Source organism: Ornithorhynchus anatinus, chromosome 2, assembly GCF_004115215.2.
Source record: "Ornithorhynchus anatinus isolate Pmale09 chromosome 2, mOrnAna1.pri.v4, whole genome shotgun sequence".
In the NCBI taxonomy this organism is placed as follows: domain Eukaryota; kingdom Metazoa; phylum Chordata; class Mammalia; order Monotremata; family Ornithorhynchidae; genus Ornithorhynchus; species Ornithorhynchus anatinus.
The window spans coordinates 135054929-135075933 of NC_041729.1; the positions used below are offsets into that span (position 1 = coordinate 135054929).

At 53.7% G+C, this 21005-nt stretch overlaps 1 protein-coding gene across 1 annotated transcript in view; it reads left to right on the forward strand.

The window, feature by feature from the left end:
- Nucleotides 1-14689: 14689 nt before the first annotated feature.
- Nucleotides 14690-21005, forward strand: part of LIMS1 (LIM zinc finger domain containing 1) — a 189864-nt gene continuing 183548 nt past the window's right edge. Inside the window, exon 1 of the mRNA XM_029057964.1 lies at nucleotides 14690-14774. Coding sequence (XP_028913797.1) covers nucleotides 14740-14774 — 35 coding nt within the window. The 5' untranslated portion in view covers nucleotides 14690-14739. The remainder of the gene's footprint in view (nucleotides 14775-21005) is intronic.

Consider the following 21005-nt stretch of genomic DNA (forward strand, 5'->3'; position numbering starts at 1 on the left):
GAGACTGTTTTAAACTGGCATCGAAGAGAAATCTTTCTTGAAGACCGACCCCGGCACGCTGCGTCCCCTCTCTTCGTTTTTTTCTCCTTTGCTAGAAATTATTTTTTTAACAGATGTATTTAATGGGAAGTTCTAAAGAGAAGGAGCCCCACTGTCCGTTTGGAAGAGGGGGAATGCCCGGAACCCGTTCCGCCTCGGCTCCAACGTGGCAGTGGGTCTGGGACTTCCTCAGGCTGAGAGACCCAAAGGACGGAAGAGGGGGACGAGGAGGAAGAGGAGGAGGACACACCTCGCTCTGGCGCCCTGAGACCTTTCTGGGTCTGGAGAATGCTGTGAATCTCGATGCCTTGGAGAACTGGATTTTAATCGATCTTCCGTATTTCAAATGCCAGCCCCCGAGCCGGTAAAACGCTAAGAAAAATGATCGGTCGGGGGCGTAGCGTTAACCATGCGAAAGAATGAATTTGGTAAGTTGGCCATGCAGTCCTTCAAATAGCTTTCACTGAAACTACTGTGCCTATATACGAGGAGAGGTGAAAAAGTTCCTCTCCAGTTCCTTCAGTTGGATTTTGATAGAGGAACATCATTTCTTCTCATTTCAAAGTGATGCCTCGGAAACTTTATATTGCTGGAAGTAGAACAGAGTCTCTCGATTAGGTGGCGGGACACCGAATCAGGTGGTCGCGTTATTTTTGTTGCCCGACGCTGTTGATCCCCTGAGACGATTCAAGACTTTGGCCGAACGACGGTCGATCTGTTTTTACCAAAAAGTCTCCTTTGCGGACAAGAAATGGGGGGCTGTGGTGTGTCAGGTGGAACTGGTGCAGGCTAACCGTGATGCCCGTAGGCCCCGGGGAACCTCTCGGGTTGGCAGAAGTGGGTGGGTTAAAACAAGCGTTTCCGTCTCCTTCTAACTAAGCCATTGACTAAGCCGGGGGTTTGCGACTCTTTTCAGCGGAAGCGTACCCCGGCTTCCCCTCAAGTACCTCTCCATCGAGCCACCCCATCGTATGTACACACACACACACACACACGTGCACGCAATTGCTTGTTCTCTCTCTGTCTCTCTGTCTCCAAACATTCAGAGAAAGGAGAGTCAGAACTGGTAGCCGTGAGCAGGGAGTTCTGCCACAGCAAAGCAGGAGGCAAGAGAAAGCGGTTCCCAGGTTCCTCGGAGCCTGAGGCGCTGGTCAAAGTGATCGTTTGTCACCTGCCTCAACGCTGCCGCTGCTGCTGTTGCTGTTAGTTTTTTCTCACTGGGCCCCCGAGTTCCCGGAGCGTCTACCCGTTGTGTGCCATAGCCGGCCTTATTCCCTCCGGGACTTTGAAGGAGACCCAAGCTACCCGCGCCCCGATTGAAAACCTCACGGTTAAATAAGGGAAGGAAGGGGGCTAAGTTCGTATCTATCCAGTGGCCTTTGATTTCTGTCTGATCTCTGAAGGCCAGACAAAATAAAGATTAAAGGATAAGTGGATTCGTCTTTTCCCGGCGAACGCTGCTGCCGTTTTCACGGGAGGCGAAGAGCGCAGTCGCCGAGTGGTCGTTTAAAGGCGATCGTACCGGGAGGACGGATATTGAAGGAGGGGTTCAGATTTGCTACAGGGCAGACCCCCCAGATCTTCTAGTGCCTTTCAGGCTCAGGCCTGGCCGGCGGTGCTTCCTATTAGTGCCCTGTGCGAGCTTCTAACTGTAGGCCAGGGGGCTCAGCCTCACATCTAAATTCAGAGGCACACACCCACACAGGCACATCTGACCCCTTAACTCTACCTGTAGGCCACGAGACTCGGGCTTACGTCTAAATTCAGATATGCGTCCACACACACGCAGCACACACACCTGCCCTTCTAACTATAGACCACGGAACTCAGACTTAGATCTAAATTCGGACACACACACAAAACAAACCCTCCCCCCCCCCCCCCCCGGCCCCACCTCCTAACTGTAGGCCTTGGAGCTCAGGCTTACATCTAAACTCAGGCCCACCGAAACACATACACACTCCCACTTCGATCACATCTAAATTCACAACCAGGTATGCCGCATGTATCGCGTCTATTACGTCTAAATTCTCTCACACTCACACTTCCATGGCATCCAAAATCCACACCCACAGACAACCTCCCTCCAGAGCGTTGATATTTTCTTTTTTCCCCAGCCCAGCATCAAGCCCAGTTGCTCGATTGGATCCATAGTTGGGAAAGCTCGAATGGGGTTCTAATCTCGTATCTGTAAATGAGAATCTATTGCCTGGCAATATTGTCAGCGTATTTTGTGAAGCTCTTTAGATTTACTGCAACTTTATCCTTTTTCCATTTTATGTTTCTGCTTGGGAACTGAACTGACTTTGCACTTTGTTTGCTAGAACCTTCATTCCAAACAGATTTATTGGAAGGCTCCCTACTGACTTGTTGAGTCACTTCTCTGTGGGAATCCCTTTCCTCCAGGGTCTGTTTCTTAAACCTTTCAAAGGAACAGACTGTCGGATGAATGTTCTATCCAAAATCGAGTCGTTTCAAACCTGAAGAAACGTTTAATTATGCTTCCTTTGAAAACTGTGAATGTAAGTATGCCAGTAGCATACGATTTGTGTAGTATTTAAATAAGTTATAACTGCTCGCTGATCCTCAACTGTTTGAATCGTATACTCCCCTCTGATAGACTGTAGTCATGATTGTAGTAACGAAATACCCTTTATGCATGGCAGCAGATGATTTCTTTGACTAAAGAAGAAAGTATTCTTTCAGGGTTTCGGTAATGAAAGGTATTAATGATTATTAAAATAATCACAAGCGATCACTGTCCGTGTGAATTGGATTTTTAAAGCTAACGTCGGTCCCGGGAGACACCGGGTCAGTCAGTCGATGATATTTATTGAGCGCTTACTGTGTGCGGAGCACCGTACTAAGCTCTTGGGAAAGTATAATAATAATGATGGTATTTGTTAGGCACTTATGTGCTAAGCACTGTTCTAAGCATTGGGATAGATGCAAGGTAATCAGATCATCCCACCTAGGGCTCACGGTCTTAATCCCCATTTTACAGATGAGGGAACTGAGGCCCAGAGAAGTGAAGGGACTTGCCCAAGGTCAGACAAGTGGCGGAGCCGGGATTGGAACCCACGTCCTCAGACTCCCGAGCCCGGGCTCTTGCCACTAAGCCGCACTGCTATTACAGAGTTGGTAGACATGTCCCCTGACCGCAAGGAGTTTATCACCCAGGCTGAAATCTGCCTAATTCCCAAGAATTCGTTTTTAATTCCCATTAGAGAAGCAGCGTGGCTCAGTGGAAAGAGCACGGGCTTTGGAGTCAGAGGTCGTGGGTTCGATTCCCGGCTCGGCCACTTGTCAGCTGGGTGACTTTGGGCGAGTCACTTAACTTCGCGGTGCCTCAGTTCCCTCATCTGGAAAATGGGGATGAAGACTGTGAGCCCCACGTGGGACAACCTGATTCCCCTGTGTCTACCCCAGCGCTTAGAACAGTGCTCGGCACATAGGAAGCGCTTAACAAATACCAACATTATTATTTCTTATGCCGAGGGATTTGGCCCAGAAGAAGAAACTTGTTTATGGGCAGGGAACCCGTCTGCCAACTCCGTTGAATCGTGTTCTTCCGAGCAGTGCCCTGCACAAAGAAAGCACTCAATAAATACCATCGATGATGATGATGACGACGATGCAAGGAATATTGTGTGTCAGTTTACGGTTATATTGTACTCTTCCAAGAGCTTAGTACAGTGCTCTCAACACAGTAAGCGCTCAATAAATACGACTGACTGTCTTGACTGCTGTCCCTGGAGAAAGGGGAAGAGGCTCTCCTTCCCCGAGGATCCCGGGAGACTGGAGGCACAAGTTTGGGCTGTGACGTCTAAGCCCATCTGAAACCGCCCCTCAACTTGCCTCTTCCCTCTCCCACCCCTGCCCCGGGCAGACCCTAAAAGCACCGAAATCCTCTTTCTGGGAGATCTTCCCCTCGAGAGGTGCCAGCAGGATTCCCCGAGTCCAGCTGTGGCTTTTTAGCGCTCATTCCGTCACATCTCCACACGGTTCTTCGGGCAGGAATTGTTATAATCAACTATAACCAAAAGACGCCAGCCACGTGATCCATCCCAGACCGAGCTAGTTCTTGGAAACAATGCTTTCCCCACAGTTCCTTTGTTGGTAATCTTTCTTAACCAGCAGTTTGGGGTTCGGTGCTCGTCTGTGCCCCGGGAGAAATAACGAAAGCTTTATATGTGCCTCTTTTGAAATGAACATTAACCAAGTTCTACAGTAAAGGCAGGCATAGCTAGAGACCTCTCCTATCTTTTAACAATCATAATAATAATAATAATGATGACATTTGTTAAGTGCTTACTCTGTACTAGGCACTATACTAAGCGCTGGGGAGGATACAAGCAAATCGGGTTGGACACAGTCCCCGTCCCACAGGGGGCTCACAGTCTTAATCCCCATTCCACAGATAAGCCTCACCCGTATTCACAAGTTGTCCTCTTTAATGAGCTTTGGGAAGAATTGCCGGCATCTCCGCATCCAAAGATGGAGGTGGGAATGAACTCAGATCGTGATTGATATTTGTGGATAGACAGCGGGCAAAGCACTGTACTCAGCGCTTGCCAACATTCAATAGGAATAGAGGACAAGTTCATGGTCTCTAGGAGCTTACAAACTAGTTGGGGGTAAAGGCAAAGCTAAGATTGTATGTGTACGGCAGGGACAACGGGAAAACCTTGATTCTATTGATTCTTGATTCTATTTATTGCTCTTGATTCTATTTATTGCCATTGTTCTCGTCTGTCCGTCTCCCCCGATTAGACCGTGAGCCCGTCAGAGGGCAGGGACTGTATCTGTTGCCGATTCGTACATTCCAAGCGCTTAGTACAGTGCTCTGCACATAGTAAGTGCTCAATAAATACTATCGAATGAATGAATGAAAAACCACCTTACCGGCCCGAGCATTCATTATGTCCTGACTGTCACGACTAATGCATCGGCCTCCTTGCTGACCTCCCCCTTCTTCAGCTTCTCCCCTCTCCAATCCAGGCTTCCCTCTGCTGCCGTATCGTTTTCCTAAACCACCATTCTGCTCGTGTACTTCCCGCTCCTCATAAGCCTCCCGGGCTTTCCCGCTCCTTTCGGACATTAACGGGAAACTCCTAAACATCAGCGTCAGAGCAGTCAACACCTGGCTCGCCCCTACTTATCCTTGCTCCTCTCCCTCCTCCCCCTAGCTCACACGCTTTGGTCCTTCGAAGGCGTCCTACTTAGGCCGGGAGGTCAGCAAGGAGGCCGATGCAGTAATCGAGGCGGGATAGGATAACCACTTGGATTCATCTGATAGCGGTTCGGATGGAGAGGAAAGGCAGGTCGGAGCGAGGTCGCGAGGTCAAACCGACGACGGGATTTAGTGATGGACTGAATATGTGGGCTGAATGAGAGCGACGGGTCGAAGCTAATGCCAGGATTACAGGCTCGGAAGACAGAGAGGGTGGTGTTGCCGTCTTCTGTGATGGGAAAGTCAAGGGGAGGACAGGGTTTGGGTGGGAAGATGAGGACTTCTGTTTCTGACATTGTAAATTTGAGGTGTCAGCAGGATATCCAAGTAATGATCTCCCTGCCTCCAGCCTCTTCTTTCTCCGGGTCCCTACTTGCGTGCTGCCTAAATCATTCTTCTAAATCATCCTTCTGCGTGTGGAGGAGATTCCCAAAATTGGTCACTAGAGGAAAAGTTAGGGATGGAAAAGAAAAAATAGAGATGGAAAACGGTCCATCTCTGGGCCCGAGGCTGTGCGTTCCGACGAGCAGCATCACAGTCTCTGAATTGTTTGTGACCCGGGCACATGGTCTACCTCATCTCCCTTTAGAGGTGGGGGAAAATCCACGAGCGATCAGAAGGGAAGCACTGTGGCCTAATGGAAAGGGGCCGGGCCTGGGAATCAGAGGACCTGGGTTCTAAACCCGGCTCTGTCGCTTGTCTGCTGTGTGACCTCGGGCAAGTGGCCTAGCTTCTCTGAGCCTCGGTTTCCTCAGTTGGGGATTCAATAACCGTTCTCCCTCCTATCTAGTCTGTGAGCTCCGTGTAGGACAGGGACTGGGTCCAACCTGATTGACTTGTATCTGTGCCGTGCTTAGAAACAGTGCTTGACACACGGTAAGCATTTAGAGAAGCAGTGTGGCCTAATGGCAGGAGCACAGGCTTGGGAGTCAGAGGACCCCAGCTCTGCTACTTGTCTGCTGTGTGATCTTGGGCAAGTCACTTCACTTCTCTGTGCCTCAGTTATCTGTATAATGCGGATAAAGACTGAGCCCCATGTGGGACATGGACTGTATCCAACCTGATTACCAGGTACCCAGCCCAGTGCTTAGAACAGTGCAAGACACTTAGTAAGTGCTTAAATACCATAGTAATTATTATCATTATTATTAACAAACCCAATTAAAAAAGGAAAGTTAGTGCTGACAATTCCCCTATCTGTATTTTAGGGTTCAAGCAATCATCGTTACTGACCGTTATAATAATAATGATAATTATGGTATTTGTTAAGCACTTACTAGGTGCCAGGAACTGTACTAAGTTCCGAGAAGCAGCGTGGCTCCGTGGAAAGAGCCCGGGCTTGGGAGTCAGGGGTCATGGGTTCAAATCCCGGCTCAGCCTCTTGTCAGCCGTGTGACTTTGGGCAAGTCACTTCACTTCTCTGTGCCCCAGTTACCTCGTCTGTAAAATGGGGATGAAGACTGTGAGCCCCACGTGGGACAACCTGATCACCTCGTACCCTCTCCAGCGCTTAGAACAGTGCTTTGCACAGAGTAAGCGCTTAACAAATGCCATTATTATTATTATTATTACAAGTGCTATCTGTGTGAAGAACACTGTAATAATAACGTTGGTATTTGTCAAGCGCTTACTATGTGCAGAGCACTGTTCTAAGCGCTGGGGTAGACACAGGGGAATCAGGTTGTCCCCCGTGGGGCTCACAGTCTTCATCCCCATTTTACAGATGAGAAGCAGCGTGGCTCAGTGGAAAGAGCACGGGCTTTGGAGTCAGAGCTCGTGAGTTCGAATCCCAGCTCTGCCACTTGTCGGCTGTGTGACTGTGGGCAAGTCGCTTCACTTCTCTGTGCCTCAGTTCCCTCATCTGTAAAATGGGGATTAAGACTGTGAGCCCCACGTGGGACAACCTGATTCCCCTATGTCTACCCCAGCGCTTAGAACGGTGCTCGGCACATAGTAAGCGCTTAACAAATACCAACATTAGATGAGGGAACTGAGGCCCAGAGAAGTGAAGTGACTCGCCCACAGTCACACAGCTGACAAGTGGCAGAGCTGGGATTTGAACCCATGACTCTGAATCCACAGCCCACTGTACTAAGCCCTTGGGAGAGTACAAAGTAACAGAATAGAGAAGCAGCGTGGCTTAAGGGTCCTGGAAGTCAGAAGGACCTAGCCATTTAACTTCTCTGAGCCTCAGGTACCTCATCTATAAAATGGGGATTAAGGCTGTGGGCCCAATCTGTAAGACTGTGTGTCCAATCCGACTAGCTTGTATCTACCCCAGTGCTTAGCACAGGGCCTGGCACATAGTAAGCGCTTAACAAGGACCATAAAAAAAAATACACAACTGGTAATCATGTTCAAGCTTCTACTAGAGCCATTTTGAGGAACCTAGCTACAATTTAAGTTAGTGTCTGTTTCATTTAATCTAGCGGGAATTTAATTTAGTGGCTAGAACGTAAGCTCCTCGAGGGCAGGAGTCTTCTCTGCTGACTCTATTGTACTCTCCCGAGGACTTAGTGCAGTGCTCAGCACAGAGTGAGCCCTCAGTAAATGCTGGAGATCGATTTTTAACTCAGAATTCGAAGACTGGGTTATAAAAAATGTAGCCTCTGTCTTTGTGTAAAGATGGACGTGTGTTTCTGCGGCATCTGTGTCCTTATTTTATTCTAGTTGAGCGGCAAAAGAATAACGAAAATCAGTCAGTCGATGGTCTCTATTGAGCCCTTACTGTGTACTAAGCACTTGGGAGGGTACAGTACCACGGAGGTTGGTAGACACGTGCCCCGCCCACATTGAGGAAATTGTTTATTGCTATTTTTCTGGTCCGTCCGTCTCCCCCGATTAGACCGTGAGCCCGTCAAAGGGCAGGGACCGTCTCTATCTGTTACCGATTTGTCCATTCCAAGCGCTTAGGACAGTGCTCTGCACAGAGTAAGCGCCCAATAAATACTATTGAATGAATTGAGGGAATAGCATAACCTCTGGCAGAAAGTAAGCTTTCCTCCCGAAGCCAGCCTGGTGCGGTGAGCCGGAGACGGCCTGATGTTTAATTCATTTGCTTCATCCTGACTTTGTTACCGAAATCATCCCCTCCGGCTCCCTCGGTTTCTGTCGGGACTCATAAAATGTGCCGATAACTCAATTCCGTGACTGAGCGTTACTTGCGCTTCCCTTTCACGGAAATAGGAGGAATCATTTGAATCTGTCTTTAGAAACTCAGCAGTAGGCAATTTGGACGAGAACTTCTTTGTTCTGCTCAAAGCTAGAGTTCAAGGGCCAGGCACTTGTACTGAAACTCTGTGTTCGTGTCGTATCTGCTGTGTCTCCTCTGCGTGCTTGCTGCGTGACCTTGGACAAGTCACTTATCTTCTCTGTGCCTCAGCTTCCTCATCTGTAAAATGAGGATTATCATTTTACCTGTTCTCTGTCCCACCTGCTTCTCTTGTCCCTTCCGATTCCCGGCGCTTAGTACAGTGCTTGACACGTAGTAAGCGCTTAGCAAATGTCACAGTTATTCATTATCATTACCATTGGGAATGGTAGAGGTGGTGTGGTATTTGTCGAGCACTTACCGTGCGCAAAGCACTGTGCTGAGCCCTTGGGTGAGTACGATAGAATTAATAGACATCATCCCTTGCTCTGAAGAAACTTGCGCGAGACAGACGCTAAAATAAATTATTGATAAGAGGAAGAAATAAAATATAATAATGATGATGATGTCGACCAGGTCAGCATCAATCCCACCGTGGGCAGGGATGACAAAATATGGAAGAAAGTGATTTATTTTATTATTCTAATGGCATCTGCTAAGGGCTCACTACGTGCCAGGCGCTGTACTAAGCGCTGGAGTGGATACAAGCAAATCGACTTGGACACAGTCCCGGTCCCACGTGGGGTTTGCAGTCTCAGTCCCCATTTTCCAGATGAGGGAACTGAGGCCCAGAGGAGTGGAGTGACTTGCCCAAGGTCACCCGGCGGACAAGTGGCGGAGCCGGGATTAGAACCCATGACCTTCGGACTCCCAAGCCCGGGCTCTAGCCACGGGGACATGATGTCCATAAATGCCGTGGGGCCGGGAGGGGGGATGTGAACCAAAGGAGCGAGTCAGGGCATCGCGGAAGGGAGTGGGAGAAGAGGAAAGGAGGGTCTAGTCAGGGAAGGCTTCTTGGAGGAGATGGGCCTTCGATAAGGCCTCGAAGGTGGGGAGGGAGTCATTATCAGATCGACAAATCACTTAACCTCTCTGCGTCTCAGTTTCATCCCCGGTAAAATGAGGACTCCATCCTTGTGCTCTCTCCCACTTAGACGCAGAGCTCCATGTGGGAAAAGAACTGTGGCGGATGCGATTATATCATATAACGTTGGTATTTGTTAAGCGCTTACTATGTGCAGAGCACTGTTGTAAGCGCTGGGGTAGATGCAGGGTAATCAGGTTGTCCTACGTGAGGCTCACAGTCCTCATCCCCATTTTACAGATGAGGGAACTGAGGCCCAGAGAAGTTAGGTGACTTGCCCAGCGCTTCGTACAGTGCTCGGCCTATAGTAAGTGCTTAATAAATACCCGATTATTATCATTATTAGGAGTTTTATCCTCGATGGGGAAAGGACTAGGATTGATAGCCCAAGTGCAGGACAAACACCAAAAATCCACTAGCTTGCTTCAAGGGCCTCTGGTGCGATTGGGATAAAAAAACATAAAGCATAAAAACGTAAAGCGTAAAACGTGACCGAGTGATTCGAAAAAAGTCACAGGTCTGATTTTTTAAGTCTAGATTTTATGGACGTGCCATCAGAAGGTCCACTTTCCATTCTCTCCGCCTGCTCCATTCCATTTTTTTTATGGTGTTGCTTAGCCCTTACGATGTTCCGGCCACTGTACTAAGCGCTGGAGTAGATACAAGCTAATCAGGTTGGACACAGCCCATGTCCCATGTAGGGCTCCTAGTCTCAATCCCCCTTCTCCTGAAGAGGTAATTGAGGCACAGTGAAGTGACTTACCCAAGATCACACAGCTGACAAGCGGCGGAGCCAAGTTTAGAACTCAGAGCCTTGGGACTCTGCTTCGGAGTCAGAGGTCAGGGGTTCGAATCCCAGCTCTGCCACCTGTCGGCTGTGTGACTGTGGGCGAGTCACTTCACTTCTCTGTGCCTCGGTTCCCTCGTCTGTCAAATGGGGATTAACTGTGTGAGCCTCGCGCGGGACAACCTGATGCCCCTGTATCTCCCCCAGCGCTCAGAACAGTGCTCTGCACATAACGAATACCAACATTATTATGGGGACTGTGTCCATACTGATTGGCTCGTAGCCACCCCAGCGCTTAGTACGGTGCCTGCACTTGGTGGTTTTTTTCCAGGAGCAGTGATGGTTTGCTTAGGGCCTTCCACACTCTCTCGTCACCGGCTCCTGGGCGACCAACAGCAGAGGACGCCGCAAGAGGACCGGTATTGGGGTTGAGAAGGAGTCTTCCCCATTCCTCCACCCCACCCCCCCCGCAAGACGACCCCCCTCGCAAGACGACCCCCCCCCCCCCGATCCTCGCCTCCCCCTCCTCGGAGGCCGCGCCGGATGTGGAATCGGAAGCCGTCCGAAGGCGTTCTGTTTCCTTCCCTGCGGGAGATGCCGGAGATCCAGGAGATTCCTTCCCTCCTTCAGCTGCAGTACAGGCCGTGGACGTGGGCATGATTCCTTTGGCCCTCTTCGTTCCTAGCAGAAAGGGACTAGAGAAGCGGCGTGGCTCGGTGGAAAGAGCCCCGGCTGGGGGTTCCGGGGTCATGGGTTCGAATTCCCGGCTCTGCCACCTGTCAGCTGTGTTGACTGTGGGCAAGTCACTTCTCGGTGCCTCAGTTCCCTCATCTGTAAAATGGGGATGAAGACCGTGAGCCTCGCGAGGGACAGCCTGATTACCCCGTATCTACCCCAGCGCTTAGAACAGTGCCCGGCACGTAGCGCTCAACAAATACCAACATTATTATTATTATTATTATTATTAAAGGGGCAGGATGAATAATAACTATGGTATCTGTTAAACACTTATTGATTTCGCACTAAAATCTAGGGTGGATACAATATAAGATCTGACACTTCCTGTCCCACCTGAGGCTCACATTCTAAGAAGGAGGGAGAACAGGTATAGAATCTCCTTTTCCAGATGGGGAAATTGAGGCACAGGGAAGGTGAGTAACTTGCCCACGGTCCCAAAGTGGCAGAACCGGGATTAGCACCCAGGGCCTCTGACTCCCAGGCCCGAGCTCTTGCCTCCAGGCCACGTTGCTTCGGGGCAAAAGAGCGGAACAGGTTACAGGCTTTTGGAAAACCTTAAATGAAGAGCGCATCGTGGGTGGGACCTTTTGGGCCCATTTTTTCCTCAAGAAATGAATGTTTACTCGCAAATCAAGGAGAATTAACTATTGGAAACTAAGAGCTGAGTTGAAACCGAGAGCAAGGAAATGAGCAAGAAAGACAGGGACGGGGACTAGTGCAGAGGGGGTTTTTTTCGTCCGGGGAGTAAGTCCTCCCCGGGGGTTGATCGCCGTGCATAGCCTAGTGGTTAGAGCCCGGGTCTGTGTCAGGAGGACCCGTGTTCTAATCCTGACTCCCCCACTTGTCTGCTGTGTGACCTTGGGCGAGTCACTTCACTTCTCTGTGCCTCAGTGACCACATGGGGATGAAGATTGTGCCCCCCATGTGGGACCGGGACGGTGTCCGACCTGATCACCCTGGATCTACTCCGGTGATGAGTACAGTGCCCGGCACGTAATAAGCGCTCAACAAATACTACAGTTATCATCGTCATCATTATTATTATTATCGGGTCGGGGGGCTGGCGGCCGTGGTCGGGGCTCCCGGGGCCGCAAGAATGGCTCCTGCAGGGGAGATTTTCAGGAGCGGAGCGAAGCCAGAGCCCGGCTAAATTCGTGGCTCAGTGGAAAGAGCCCGGGCTTGGGGGTCAGGGGTCATGGGTTCGGATCCCGGCTCTGCCACTCGTCAGCTGTGTGTCTGTGGGCGGGTCACTTCACTTCTCGGTGCCTCGGTTCCCTCATCTGGAAAATGGGGATGGAGACTGTGAGCCCCACGTGGGACAACCTGATGACCTCGTATCTCCCCCAGCGCTTAGAACTTGTTCATCCCAAGCGCTTAGTACAGTGCTCTGCACATAGTAAGCGCTCAATAAATACTATTGAATGAATTAGATAAATAGAATCACAGATATATATACACATCATTAATGAAATGAATAATCAAATATGCAAATATTACTGTGAGCCCGTCAATGGACAGGGAAGTGAATAGCGTAATCAAATATGCAAATATTACTGTAAGCCCGTCAAGGGGCAGGGACCGTCTCTATCTGTTGCCCAATTGTCCATTCCAAGCGCTTAGTACAGTGCTCTGCACAGAGTCAGCGCTCAATCGATACTATCGAATGAATGAATATGCACAAGTGCTGTGGGGAGGGGCAGGGGGGAAGGCCGAGGGCGGGAGGAGGGGCGGAGGGCAAAGGAGGGCGCAGTCTGGGAAGGCCTCCCGGAGGAGGGGAGCGCTCCCGGGCCACGTGGGCAGGGCCACGTGTCCTCCCGGGCAGGGGGCGCGGCCGCCAGGGGGCGGTGCGGCCCAGGAGGAGTGGACGGAGAGGGCGTGGCCACCAGGGGGCGGTGCGGTCCAGGAGGAGTGGCCACCAGGGGGCGTGGTCATCGGAGGGGCGTGGTCACCTAGGGGCGTGGCCAGGTCGGGTGGGCGTGGGGCCGCTCCTCCCCCTCCCTCCAAGGGGCGTGGCCAGCGCGGGGGCGTGGTCAGACCTCGGTCGGGGCGGGGCTTCGGGCGATGGGCGGGGCCTCCTGGGGGAAGCATCTCTCATGTGGGCGGGGCTTATGATCAGGGGGCGGGGCTTCTGTTGGGCGGGGCTTTCCCTCTGACGGCTTCTGTCGCTGGGCGGGGCTTCACCTCAAAGGGCGGGGCTTCTTCGGAGTGGGCGGGGCTTATATTCGTGGCGGGGCTTCTGCTGGTGGGCGGGGCTTCTCATTGGGACGAGACTTCGATTGGACGGGGCTTCGCTCTGGGGGCGGGGCCTCGGATGTGGGCGGGGCTTGTCTCTTGGGGGAGGGGCTTCTATGGGTGGACGGGACGTCGCTCGGGGGCGGGGGCCTCCTGTGTGGGCGGGGCTTCGATTGGACGGGCTTCGCTCTGGGGGCGGGGGCCTCGGGTGGGGGCGGGGCTTCTCTCCCGGGGGCGGGGCTTCTATGGGTGGGCGGGGCTTCTCATTGGAACGGGGCTTCGATTGGACGGGGCTTCGCTGGGGGCGGGCCTCGGGCGTGGGCGTGGCTTGTCTCCTGGGGGCGGGGCTTCTATGGGAGGGCGGGGCTTCTCATTGGAACGGGGCTTCGATTGGACGGGGCTTCGTTCTGAGGGCGGGGCTTCTATGGGATTGGCGGGGCTTCTCATTGGAACGGGGCTTCGATTGGACGGGGCTTCGTTCTGAGGGCGGGGCTTCTATGGGATTGGCGGGGCTTCTCATTGGAACGGGGCTTCGATTGGACGGGGCTTCGTTCTGAGGGCGGGGCTTCTATGGGATTGGCGGGGCTTCTCATTGGAACGGGGTTTCGATTGGACGAGGCTTCGCTCTGGGGGCGGGGCCTCGGGTGGGGGCGGGGCTTGTCTCCCGGGGGCGGGGCTTCTCCCTGCGGGGTGGGCGGGGCTTCCCCGGGCCCCGGTATGGGCGGGGCTTCTCCCCTGGGGGCGGGCCTCGGGTGTGGGCGGGGCTTGTCTCCCGGGGGCGGGGCTTCTATGGGATTGGCGGGGCTTCTCATTGGAACGGGGCTTCGATTGGACGGGGCTTCGTTCTGGGGGCGGGGCTTCGGGTGTGGGCGGGGCGTCGTTCGGGGGCGGGGCTTTGATTGGACGGGCCTCGCTCTGGGGGCGGGGCCTCGGGTGGGGGCGGGGCGTGTCTCCCGGGGGCGGGGCTTCTGTGGGTGGGCGGGGCTTCTCATTGCAACGGGGCTTCGATTGGACGGGGCTTCGCTCTGGGGGCGGGGCCTCGGGTGGGGGCGGGGCTCGTCTCCCGGGGGCGGGGCTTCTCCCTGCGGGGTGGGCGGGGCTTCCCCGGGCCCGGTATGGTCGGGGCTTATATGGGTGGGCGTGGCTTCGCTGGGGGCGGGGCTTCGGGTGTGGGCGGGGCTTGTCTCCCGGGGGCGGGGCTTCTATGGGATTGGCGGGGCTTCTCATTGGAACGGGGCTTCGATTGGACGGGGCTTCGCTCTGGGGGCGGGGCCTCGGGTGGGGGCGGGGCTTGTCTCCCGGGGGCGGGGCTTCTCCCTGCGGGGTGGGCGGGGCTTCCCCGAGCCCGCCATCTCCTCCGGCCCCCGGCCCGACGCTTCCTCCTGCCGCTGCCGCTCCTGCTGCCGCTCCTGCCCCTGCTCCTGGTCCTGGTCCTGGTGCTCCTGGTCCTGGTGCCGCCGCTGGCGCTGGCGAAGATGCTGGGGGTGTCTTCGTCGGGCCCGAAGCCCAGGTAGGGCAGCCCCGGCTGTGCCCGACGTGCCGCTCGCTCGCCGCGACCGCACTAACGTCCTTCCTGAATTTTAGCAAGCTCCTGGCGGGGCGCTCACCGCCTGCCAAGCGCCTGCCCCCGGCGCCCTCCGGCCCTCCCGCCTTGGGCCCGGCCCTTTCCGTCTCCGCCGCCGCTCTGCTTTCCCCAGCGCTTAGCACGGCGCTCTGCGCGCGGCAGGCGCTCAAGCAGTAGCACCGAATGACTGTCGTATTTTCTGAGCGCTCAGTGCGACGCGCTGCACCCAGTAAGGGCTCAACAGATACGATCGAAGGGCCGGTGGACTTTCCCCAGCGCTTAGCACAGCACTTTGCGCACGGCAGGCGCTCACACAATAGCCCTGAATGACTCTTGTGCTTTCTGAGCGCTCAGTGCGACGCTCTGCACCCAGTAAGGGCTCAACAGATACGATCGAAGGGCCGGTGGACTTTCCCCAGCGCTTAGCACAGCACTTTGCGCACGGCAGGCGCTCAAACAATAGCCCTGAATGACTCTTGTGCTTTCTGAGCGCTCAGTGCGACGGCCTGCCCACGGTAAGCGCTCAAGAAATACGATCGAAAGACTGTTGTACTTTCCCCAGCGCTTAGTGCAGTGCTCTGCACACAGTAAGAGCTCAAGAAGTACGATGGAATGGCAGTTGTACTTTCCCAAGCGCCTAGTACAGTGGTCTGCACACAGTAGGCGCTCAAGAAATACGATTCCATGACTAATGTCCTTTCCCAAGCGCTTAGTACAGTGCTCTGCACCCAGTGAGTGCTCAAGAAATACGATTGAATGACTATTGTACTTTCCAAGCGCTTAATGCAGTGCTGTGCACACAGTAGGCGCTCAGTACATACGATTGAATGAATTAATTCAATGAATGAATGACTATCTCTGTCCACTCTGTGTGTCTCTCCTGCTCGGTATCCCTGAACCCTCCCCTTGTCTCTGCCTCGGTATTATAATAATAATAATAATAATGTTGGTATTCGTTCAGCGCTTACTATGTGCCGAGCACTGTTCTAAGCGCTGGGGTAGACACGGGGCAATCGGGTTGTCCCACGTGGGGCCCACAGTCTTCATCCCCATTTTACGGATGAGGTCACCGAGGCACCGAGAGGTGAAGTGACTCGCCCACAGTCCCACAGCTGACAAGCGACCGAGCTGGGATTCGCACCCATGACCTCTGACTCCCGAGCCCGGGCTCTTTAACGATGTTGGGATCTGTTAAGCGCTTACTATGTGCCGAGCACTGTTCTAAACGCTGGGGGAGGGTTTCATCAGGTGGCCCCACATGGGGTTCACAGTCTCCATCCCCATTTTCCGGATGAGGGAACTGAGGCCCCGAGAAGTGAAGCGACTTGCCTGAAGTCACCCAGCTGACAGGTGGCGGAGCCGGGATTAGAACCCATGACCTCTGACTCCTAAGCCCGGGCTCTTTCCCCTGAGCCACGCTGCTCCCCTTCTCTGTGTGCCTCCGCCTTGGTCTCCAGCCATTCAGTCGTATTTATTGAGCACTTACTGAGGGGAGAGCACTGTACTAAGCGCTCGGGAGAGGACGATACAGCATTAAAGAGACACGCTCCCTGCCCCCAGTGGCATCTCCGGCCTTTCTGTCTCTGCGTGTCTCTGCCTCGGATTCTCTGTGCCATTCGATTCATTCAATAGTATTTATTGAGCGCTTACTGTGTGCAGAGCACTGTACTAAGCCGTCTCTGTGTGTCTCTGCCTGGTCTCCCTGGCCTCTGTGTCTCTTCCTAGGCCTCTCCAACCCCTTCTCCGTGTGTCTCTGGGAATCTCTGAGCCCTCTCCGAGTCTGCCTCCACCCCTACGGTGGAGATCCAGCGTGGCTTTGGAGTCAGAGGTCATGAGTTCGAATCCCAGCTCGGCCACTTGTCAGCTGGGTGACTGTGGGCAAGTCACTTCACTTCTCGGTGCCTCAGTTCCCTCATCTGGAAAATGGGGATGAAGACTGTGAGCCTCACGTGGGACAACCTGATTCCCCTGTGTCTACCCCCAGCGCTTAGAACGGTGCTCTGCACATAGGAAGCGCTTAACAAATACCAACATTATGTGAGAGGCAGCGTGGCTCAGTGGAAAGAGCACGGGCTTTGGAGTCGGAGGCCATGGGTTCGAATCCCGACCCGGCCACTTGTCAGCTGTGTGACTTTGGGCGAGTCACTTCACTTCTCGGGGCCTCAGTTCCCTCATCTGTAAAATGGGGATGAAGACTGTGAGCCCCACGTGGGACAACCCGATTCCCCTGTGTCTACCCCAGCTCTTAGAACAGTGCTCGGCACATAGTAAGCACTTGACAAATACCAACATTATTATTATTATTAGATCCGGGGACCGGCGGGGGTCTGGTGCATTCGGTCGGATTTATTAAGCGCTTACTGCGTGCGGAGCAGCGTGGCTCAGTGGAAAGAGCCTGGGCTTCGGAGTCGGAGGTCATGGGTTCGACTCCCGGCTCCGCCACCTGGCAGCCGTGCGACTGTGGGCGAGTCACTTCTCTGTGCCTCAGTTCCCTCATCTGGAAAATGGGGATTACCTCAAGTGGGACAAGCCGATGACCCTGGATCTCCCCCAGCGCTTAGAACGGGGCTCGGCACAGAGTGAGCGCTTAACGAATGCCAACATTATTACTAAGTGCTTGGGAAAGTACAGTACAGCAATAAGGAGCGACCGTCGCTGCCTACGAGGATCTCGGAGTCTAAACAGACGTCGATAGAAATAAATCAAATGAGAGAGATTTACATAAGGGCAGCGGGGCAAGGGTGGGGGGGGAAGAGGAGAGGGAGCCGGTCAGGGTGACCAAGAAGGGGGCGGGAGGTGACGAAAAGCGGGGCTCAGTCTGGGAAGGCCTCCTGGAGGAGACGGGCCTTCGGGAAGGCTTTGAAGGGGGGGACGGTCGTCGTCTGCCGGATTTGAGGAGTTTTTGTTTGATACGAAGGTGGATGGGCCACCACCGGAGATTTTTGAGGAGCGGGGTGACGCGCCCAGGGCGTTTCTGTAGAGAGACGAGCCGGGCAGCGGGATGAGGACCGGACCGGAGCCGGGAGAGACGGGAGGAAGGGAGATCAGAGAGGAGGCTGATGCGGGGTCATCCAGGATGCGTGATCGTGCTAGCGGGGAAGCGGTTCGGATGGAGAGAAAAGGGAGGTGTCGTGAAGGTGAGACCGGCAGGCTCGGGTGACGGATCGGGTGTGTGGGGCGAATGGGAGAGCCGAGTCGGGGATGACACCGAGGAGGTCGCGGGCCCGGGAGACGGGAAGGACGGTCGGGCCGTCCGCGGTGACGGGGAAGTCGGGGAGAGGACGGGGTTGGGGAGGGAAGATGAGGAGCTCGGTCTTGGACGCGGTCAGTTTTAGGTGGCGGGCCGACGTCCAGGTGGACACGTCCCGAAGTCCGGAGGAGAGACGAGCCTGGAGGGAAGGAGAGAGGAGACGTAGATTTGGGGGTCATCTGCGTAGAGATGATAGTCGAAGCCGGGGGAGCGATTGAGTTCTCCAAGAGAGTGAGTGTAGGAGGAGAATAGGAGGGGGCCAAGACCCACCCTCGAGGGACCCTCCCAGTCAGGGGGTGGGAGGCGGAGGAGGAGCCCGCGAAGGAGACTGAACGGCCAGAGAGACGGGAGGAGGACCAGGAGAGGACAGAACCCGTGAAGCCGAGGTTGGATAACTTTTCCGGGAGAAGGGGGCGGTCCACAGGGTCGAAGGCGGCCGAGGGGGTCGAGGAGGAGTAGGGTGGAGCGGTGGTCGTTGGGTCCGGCGGGGCCCGTTGAGCCCGGGGTCGGAGTCGCCCCGGTGCCGGCCCCAACGGGGGTCTCCGGCCCCGCCTGGCTTGGGGGCCAAGACCCAGACCCTCTGCGGGGCAGGACAGGCTGGGGCAAAGCTGGATTCGCCCCCAGATCGGGCAGTAATATGCTAACCACGGCGTTTGTTCTAATCCCGGCTCCGCCCCTTGCCAGCTGTGTGACCGCGGGCAAGTCACTTCTCCGGGCCTCAGTTACCTCAGCTGGAAAATGGGGATTAAGACTGTGAGCCCCCGTGGGACAACCTGATCACCTTGGATCCCCCCCCCCAGCGCTTAGAACAGTGCTTTGCACATAGTAAGCGCTCAACAAATACCATCTTCATCATAGATAGGATCGAATGAATGAACCTCAGTCTAGAAGTGAGGTTCAATCTGGGTGAATTACTCACTTTTACCTTCGTGTTTGTTTTTCGGTAGCGGGAGGCGTTTAATGTCCCCCCTCCCCGCATCCCCTCATTAGAATTACATCTCCCTGCTCGGGGCAGACCACGTTTTTCAGTTGTCCGTCCCCGGAAGGGCTCGGCAGAGGCAGAATATCACGTGCCGCTCGCTTTCCCTGAAATTCGATTTAAGTTGAAATATGTGCCGCCGGCTGCTCGGTACATGGAGACTTAAGCGTTCTTATTCCCCGATAATGTATCATGGCTTTCGAGCCAGTCGCGGGTCGGTACGTGGCTGGAACAGATCTGAAACCGAGATCCTTTAACTGTGACGTGATGCGGTGAAGGATTGCTTGCTCTATTGGCCTTGAGATTAAATCCTCTTTTTCCCGTTAGCGTGTTTTCTCTACGGATTAGTTAAAGTGGTCTCTGCAGTGTTAAGCATCTGCATACTGTCTTCGTAAAATTAAACTGTTCCTTTGCAAATGTCCTTTTCTGTACGCCAGGACCTTAGGGGATTCAAGTTGATGAGAAGTCCTTTTCTTTTTTTGATGTGGTCAGTGTTTTCCCTAATACGGCCCTTTGCCCTTGCCAGTTCAGCATCATCAGATGGGAATCAGGAGGCCTGGGTTCTACTCCTTGACTGCTGCGTGACCTTGGGCGAGTCACCTGGCCTCTCTGGATCTCAGTTGCTCCTTCCGTATAATGGGGAGAGTAATGTCCGCCTCCAGCTCACGGGGATATCGTGAGGTTCAAACAGAAGGCCTCACCTATCCGAGGGAGAAGCAGTGTGGCTTAGTGGAAAGAGCCCGGGCTTGGGAGTCAGAAGGCGTGGATTCTAATCCCGGCTCTGCAGCTGTGTGACTTTGGGCGAGTCACTTAACTTCTCTGTTAGCTCATCTGTAAAATGGGGATGAAGGCTGTGAGCCCCACATGGGGCAACCTGTTTACCTTGTATCTACCCCAGGGCTTAAAACAGTGCTTGGCACATAGTAAGCGCTTAACGAATACCAACATTATTATTATTGTTATTAATGATAATGATATTATCATTTCAGTCTTTGACCCAGAGAGACCCGCTTATAAAGGCGATTTGAGCCCAAAGAGCAGCTTGGCTTTTTCAGAAGCAGCGTGGCTCAGTGGAAAGAGCGCGGGCTTTGGAGTCAGAGGTCATGGGTTCGAATCCCGGCTCGGCCACTTGTCAGCTGTGTGACTGTGGGCAAGTCACTTCACTTCTCGGTACCTCAGTTCCCTCATCTGTAAAATGGGGATGAAGCCTGCGAGCCCCACGTGGGACAACCTGATTCCCCTGTGTCTACCCCAGCGCTTAGAACGGTGCTCGGCACATAGTAAGCGCTTAACAAATACCAACATTATTATTATTTGGGATAATGTCCCCATTCCTTATCTGTGGGTGCAGCGATCTGGCCTCCTCTGCTGCTTTAACTCAGTCTTCCCATGATTCGGTCCCCCTCTGTTTCGATACACCTCCGGTCCCCATCTCCGCCCCTCCCTCCTTCAACTCTGAGCACTCAGTACAGTGCTGTGCACATAGTAAGGTTCTAGTCAGTATCGGTGACGATCAGAAAATATGAACTCTAAAGCAGCGTGGCTCAGTAAAAAGAGCCCAGGCTTGGGAGTCAGAGGTCATGGGATCGACTCCCGGCTCTGCCCCTTGTCAGCTGTGTGACTGTGGGCAAGTCACTTCACTTCTCTGTGCCTCAGTTACCTCGTCTGTAAAATGGGGATTAACCGCGAGCCTCACGTGGGACAACCTGATGACCCTGTATCTCCCCCAGAACAGTGCTCTGCACGTAGTAAGCGCTTAACAAATACCAACATTATTACTATTAAAGGGCTGTTAAAACACCCTCTGAGTCAGACTGCCTTTTCTTTCCTACACCCTTATTTTCACTTTCCCCAAATGCCTCTCTTTAGGGGAGTACTTGGGGCCGAATCGTAGGGTCGCCACGGATTGCTGTTCCGCCAGCGCGGGCACCGCAGCCGAGCGTTTCGA